We start from the raw sequence: 6,000 nt of genomic DNA, 5'->3' as shown, positions 1-6,000 counted from the left end.
GGGGGGGGGGGGGGGGGGGGGGGGGGGGGGGGGGGGGGAGGTGTGTGGTTTGGGTCGGATGCTCTTTGGAGGGTTGGTCAAGACTATGGACCAAATAGCCTCTATCTGAACTCTAGGGATTCTATGATTGCATGAACTTTGGATGATCCATTTGAGAATTGTGTCACACTTCCCTATCTAAAGCAGTTTGGCTCTTCATGAAGAGTTCCTAGGCTATGCTGACAGGCGCTGTATGAATGCAGTGCTCAGTCACTCGCAGACACAACTATCACCCATTTCTACCACATTTGATGGGCTTCGAGTTATTGTATTACATTTTAACATAATACAACAACACAAGAATTAACCCTATATAGCCATGACTTTCATACCTTTGAAGCCCAACCAGCTGATTTTACATCAAGAAAGCAACCAAACTTACGCCATAACCGAGTGGACTGCATTACATCAGACCAAAGTGAGAATTGGTGGACATTCAGATTGCAGAATAACTGTGATAGCAATCACCCCTCAAAAAAAAATTTACACTCACCTTCTCAAACATAGCTTGACGTTTCTCATACAGATGCCAGTTTGAGTGGATCCACTTCTGTGCCTGTTGGAATGCAATCCTCTGGCCTGCCTCAGAGTTGGACTTTGCCAGGCCTGGGTTATTTAATAAAAATCAATAATGAATTGAACAGAAATTCAGATGATTTCATGGAGATTCTTGCCTTGTACACAGGAGACATTCACAGGGAGAACAGGGAACAACAGATTAAATAAATATAGAATATACTATCTGGTTCCTTCTTTAGTCCCTCAATAACACAAAAGTTCCTCACGGAACAAACTGTTCTATCACCATCCAACCTTCAATAACTGGCAATCCTCACCTTTCCCACCTTCCAAATTACAGACAATTAAAACCAAAAAAGGTGTGCAGTTTTTCCAAAATACCGCAAACCATACACTGCTGCTCGGATTCTCAAACTCCTGTCCAGGGTTGTACTTTGGGTTCTGAATGCCACAGGGATGCTCTTCAATGGGAAATAACCCTGACACTTCCATGCACAGTAACCAGACCTCAATATACCCTGACTGGTGACCTACTGAACCAGACTTTGATAAAATCATTGTTTCCATCTATTTCAACCACTAAAGTATGTGAACTTTGCCACAACTCATCCGCTGCCGAACCATTCATCCGTCCCTTTGGTAATGCTCTCCTAGCCAGCTTCACTTTGACCTTCACTCATGGGCTTGTCCAAAATGCTACAGCCCACACACTATTTTGCTTCATTACTACGCTCGCTGACCTACAATAATTCCTTAAATCACTGACACCTTGATTTTAAAGTTCTCTTCATGTTCAAATTTCTGTGGTCTCATCCATTGCTGTAATTGTTAGATGCTTTAGAGATGGCAGCAGGTAGCCTTGGTGATGAAGAGATAGACTGTTACAAGCTCAACTCAAGGACAGGTGGGAGATCAAAGTTGTGAACAAATCTATATCAGCCAAATATCAATGGCTGGTAAATCGCAATGGAAGGTGAAATAAAACAAAATCATTAGGGAAGAGAATTCAGCCATTGTCTTTATAAACAAAGAAAAAGAAGTCATGGCAAGCATTGGTGAGGTGATATTGGGCGTCACCAAGTACATGTGGAAACAGATAAACTTTCAATTTGGCCAAAGGTAGAAAAAGGGATTGGGCAAAAACAAGCGTTTATGAATACCTCCAAACACATCCATTTAGGACACCGTGGCTGCATGAGATTGAAATCAACTATTTCTAACTATATTCATGCTCCAGTTAGCTACTGTAGACCTGCTGCTCAATCAGCCACCGATGGATGAAAAGCACAAGCCTAAGGAGGATGTTCTCTCCTTCTCCAGAATAGGAACACTCTGGGGTACCCACAAACTATCACCTGCTTAGCACAACAGGAATATAAATCGTAAAATCAATACCTTTTCCCACCAACAGCAGCATTTAATTTTTAAAAAAATTCTGCCTGTCTACCCCAGAATCATAGTCCTGCCAATGAAATGAAAGCAGGATTGTTTTACCTTCAATGATCATTTGCTGCAGAGGTGGCCAGGCATTGGGATAGTCCCACTGCTCACCACTTGTCACCAGGGACGTTGGGATTCCATTCTTGTATGACAGTAGTTGCTGGCCCTGTGAAAAAAAGCATAGGTCACACATATGGTGAGGGATATACAGAAAACGCTGCAGTTTGTTTATAGAACCCACCATTTACTGGCATCACCCAATCATGGTCACAAGTTTTTCACTCCAAAACATGCTGCTTTGACCAATATTTTTGTCACTTGTCTTAAATCTCCTTAAATGGCTCAATGTCAATTTTGTTTTATATCAAAAGGGTCTTGATGTTTTCACACATATTACATTTTCAAGCAGAATACTGGAGAAACTCAGCAGGTCTAGCAGCATCTGGAGGGACAAAGTTACCATCAGAGTCTAACAAAACTCTTCAGACAGACAGAGATAGACAGATTCAGAGATATACAGCACAGAAACAAACCCTTTGGTCCAACTCGTTTATGCTGAGCAGATACCCTAAATTAATCCAGTCCCATTTGCTAGCATTTGGCCCATATCCCTCCAAACAGCTTACCATTAAAAAGGTGCACAAGTCCTGTCCTGATTTGTCTGACCAAAATGCAGCACCTCACATTTATCCAAATTAAGCTTCATCTGCCACTCCTTGGCCCATTTGATCAAGGTCCCACTGTATCTGAGATAACCTTCTTCACTGTCCACAACACCACAAATTTTAGTGTCATCTACAAACTTACTAACCATACCTCCTATGTAAATGATCTGGATGCGAACATAGAAGACAAAAAGCAGGGGACCCAGTACCAATCCTTGCAGCACACTGCTTTTCCCACTCACATACCTTTTAATTGTTGTAAATGTACCAGCCTCCACCACTTCCTCTGGCAGCTCATTCCACACACACACCACCCTGTGTGTGAAAAAGTTGCACCTCAGGTCCATTCTAAATCTTTCTCCTCTCACCTTAAACCTATGTTCCTCTAGTTTTGGACTCTCCCACCCCAGGAAAATGTCCTTGGCTATTCAATGTATTCATGCCCGTCATGATTTTATAAACTTCTATAAAAGGTCACCCCTCAGCCTCCGACGCTCCAGGGAAAATAGCCCCAGCCTATTCAGCCTCTTCCTATAGCTCAAACCCTCCAACCCCGGCAACATTCTTGAAAAATCTTTTCTGAACCCTTTCAAGTTTAACACCTTTCCTATAGCAGGGAGACCAGAATTAAATGCTGTATTCCAGAAGTGGCCTCAATGTCCTGTACAGCCGCAACATGACTTCCCAACCCCTATACTCAATGCACTGACCTATAAAGGCAAGCATACCAAACGCCTTCTTCACTATCCTACCTGCACCCCAAGGTCCTACCTTCAAGCCAATTTTGTATCCAAAATGGCAAGGTCTCCCTGGATTCCGAGCAATCTAACCTTGCTAACCAGCCTACCTTGTGGAACCTTGGCAATCACCTTTCTCAAGTCCATACAGAAAACGTCCACCACTATTGCCTTCAGTGTTCTTTGTCACTTTTTCAAAAAACTCAATTAAGTTAGTGAGACTCGCATTCCACACACAAATCCATGTTGTCTATCCCTAATCGTTCCCGGCTTTTTCAGATACATGTAAATTCTGTCCCTCAGAATCCCATCCAGTAACTTACTCATCACTGGCCTATAGATCCCTGGCTTTTCCTTACCACCTTTCTTAAATAATGGCACCTCATTAGCATCTCACCCGTCAATGATACAATCGCAGCAAAGGGCCCAGCCACCGCTTCCCACAAAAAGTTTGAGATATATCTGATCAGGTCCCGGGGATTTATACACCTTTATGCGTTTTTAGACGTCCAGCACAACCTCCTCTAATATGGACACTTTAAGATATCACTATTTCTCCCAGTTCTTTAGCTTCTATATCCTTCTCCACAGTAAGACAGACAAAATACTCATTTAGTATCACACCTATTCCCTGGCAGCAGAGTAAGATGCTCCAGCTGGAGCTCGGTTGCTCCACCCGTTCTTTCATCCCTCCCTTCTCTCGGCCTTGGGTAACAGTTAAGTACAGAGCATGGTAACCAGCAGTCAGACCTTGTGGATGTCCCCTGAGCTGGTCTACTGCAGAGATCCCTTGGAAACAAACTGTGATGTTTATCTTTTTTAACTTTGCTTCTTGTTTTTCTGACCTTTGGTTATACTGCATATAGCTGTAAAGGTAACATTTTCTTCGTTTCTCGATTCTGTAACTAGCCTTAGAACTGAAGCTATACCTAGGTATCTTTGGATCCAAGATGGTGCTGTAAGTGGCAATTTATAAACTTTTCACTGTACTCCTTTCAGTACATGACAATAAAGCTAATTCAATCCAATTAATTCAATTCCTGGGGGTTCCACACATAGGTGGCCTTGCTGATCTTTAAAAGGGCCCTGTTCTCTCCCTAGTTACTCTTTTGTCCTTAATGTATTTGTAGAATCCCTCTGGATTCTCCTTAACTCTATTTGCCAAAGCTCTCTCATGTCCCCTTTTGCCCTCCTGATTTCCCCTCGAGTATACTCCTATTGCTCTTGTACTCTGTGATTCACTCAATCCCAGCTGTCCATACCCGACACATGCTGCCTTTTTCTTGACAGAAGCCTCAGTTTCCCTAGTCATCCATCGGGCTTGCCCTTCACAGTTACAGGAACACACTGTCTCTGAACTCTCGTTATCTCAATTTTGAAGGCCTCCCACTTTCCAGCGGTCCCTTTACCCATGAGTAGCCCAATGCCATCAAAATTGGTCTTCCTCCAATTTATATTTCATCCCAAACTCAAAACAATAACTCCTTTCTCTCCACACATGGTGCCAGACCTGCCAAGTTTCTCCAGCATCCTTTTTCTCTTGATTTCCAGCATCTGCAGTATTTTACTTTTTATATAAATACTTGAATTGGGTTGCTATTGGTATGTGAAACTCAAGTGACTATTTGGTGTCAACAGCCACTGAACTGTCAATTTTACAGAATAATCAAGCCTCCCCAACACAGTATAGGTCAATAATTAACAATAACAATGACCCTCTCCAGAAAATGTCAAATTTTTCGTGGAATACAGGTTTAATCATCAAGTTATTATTGATTTTTCATTTACAGGTCTTAACTAGCTATCTGTATTCAAATGGCACTAAGAATCTAACCAAATCTCACTCCCAATCAACATCTGTTTCCTTTCTTGTAAGGAAAGTAGACAGTTCTATGGACAGTGATCAGTGGCAGGAACCCTCTCTTTCCCTTAACAGCTGCTTGTCAAAATAAATCAACTCAGGAGACACAAAGATCCAAACCGTAGTTCACCTGGTCACAGCCCAACTGCATCACAATGGTCGACTTTTGCAAAACTGCCAGAAGTTGTGTTGCCCATGGACCCAGAGTCAGTCCCAGAAAGCATGGTATGTGAAATAGCCCTCAGTTTCAAAGATCCAGGCAAACATTTTTCTATGACGGGGTCAGGGGCAACATTCACTCATTGGAGGCCAAGAGAAACTTCATCCCCAAACGCCAATCCCGTCCAAGTGAAGTATTTTTGGGGCAACTAGTCATTACCTCCAGGTAACGGATCACCATCTCTGCTGTTTTTCCTGCTTCCTGCTCAGCAAAACACTCAGCCCAGAGGGGAGCCAAGTTGGAAGCATAGAAGGCAGTGTTGCTGTGGTTAGTTAGTAAGTTGTAGTCAAACCAGACTCCTTGTGTTTCATCCCAGAAAACATCGCGTACAGCATCAATGCGACGCTTTAAGGCATCCTCATAGTACTGTGCCTGAGAAAAATTACCTGAAAAGTAAAGACAGATGATTTAAGGATCATATCAGCCAGAAGGACTCTTGTATTGGGGGAAGACAGGAATGGTACAGAAGTTTGAGATACCAATCACTGCCATCTCAGTGCAGATGTCTCACAGAGCACG

General features: G+C 42.8%; 1 protein-coding gene across 4 annotated transcripts in view; it reads right to left on the bottom strand.

Annotated features, from left to right (window-relative positions):
* Nucleotides 1-6,000, bottom strand: part of treh (trehalase (brush-border membrane glycoprotein)) — a 44,295-nt gene that overhangs the window by 3,772 nt on the left and 34,523 nt on the right. For all 4 annotated transcript variants that reach the window (XM_048615474.1, XM_048615477.1, XM_048615476.1 and 1 more), the window contains 3 exons: nt 5,641-5,867; nt 2,053-2,164; nt 533-645 (listed from right to left, as the gene is read on the bottom strand). In XM_048615474.1, coding sequence (XP_048471431.1) covers nt 533-645; nt 2,053-2,164; nt 5,641-5,867 — 452 coding nt within the window. The remainder of the gene's footprint in view (nt 1-532; nt 646-2,052; nt 2,165-5,640; nt 5,868-6,000) is intronic.

The sequence above is a fragment of the Rhincodon typus genome, chromosome 32, assembly GCF_021869965.1.
Source record: "Rhincodon typus isolate 14 chromosome 32, sRhiTyp1.1, whole genome shotgun sequence".
In the NCBI taxonomy this organism is placed as follows: domain Eukaryota; kingdom Metazoa; phylum Chordata; class Chondrichthyes; order Orectolobiformes; family Rhincodontidae; genus Rhincodon; species Rhincodon typus.
This window is presented reverse-complemented; position numbering and strand designations above follow the sequence as displayed.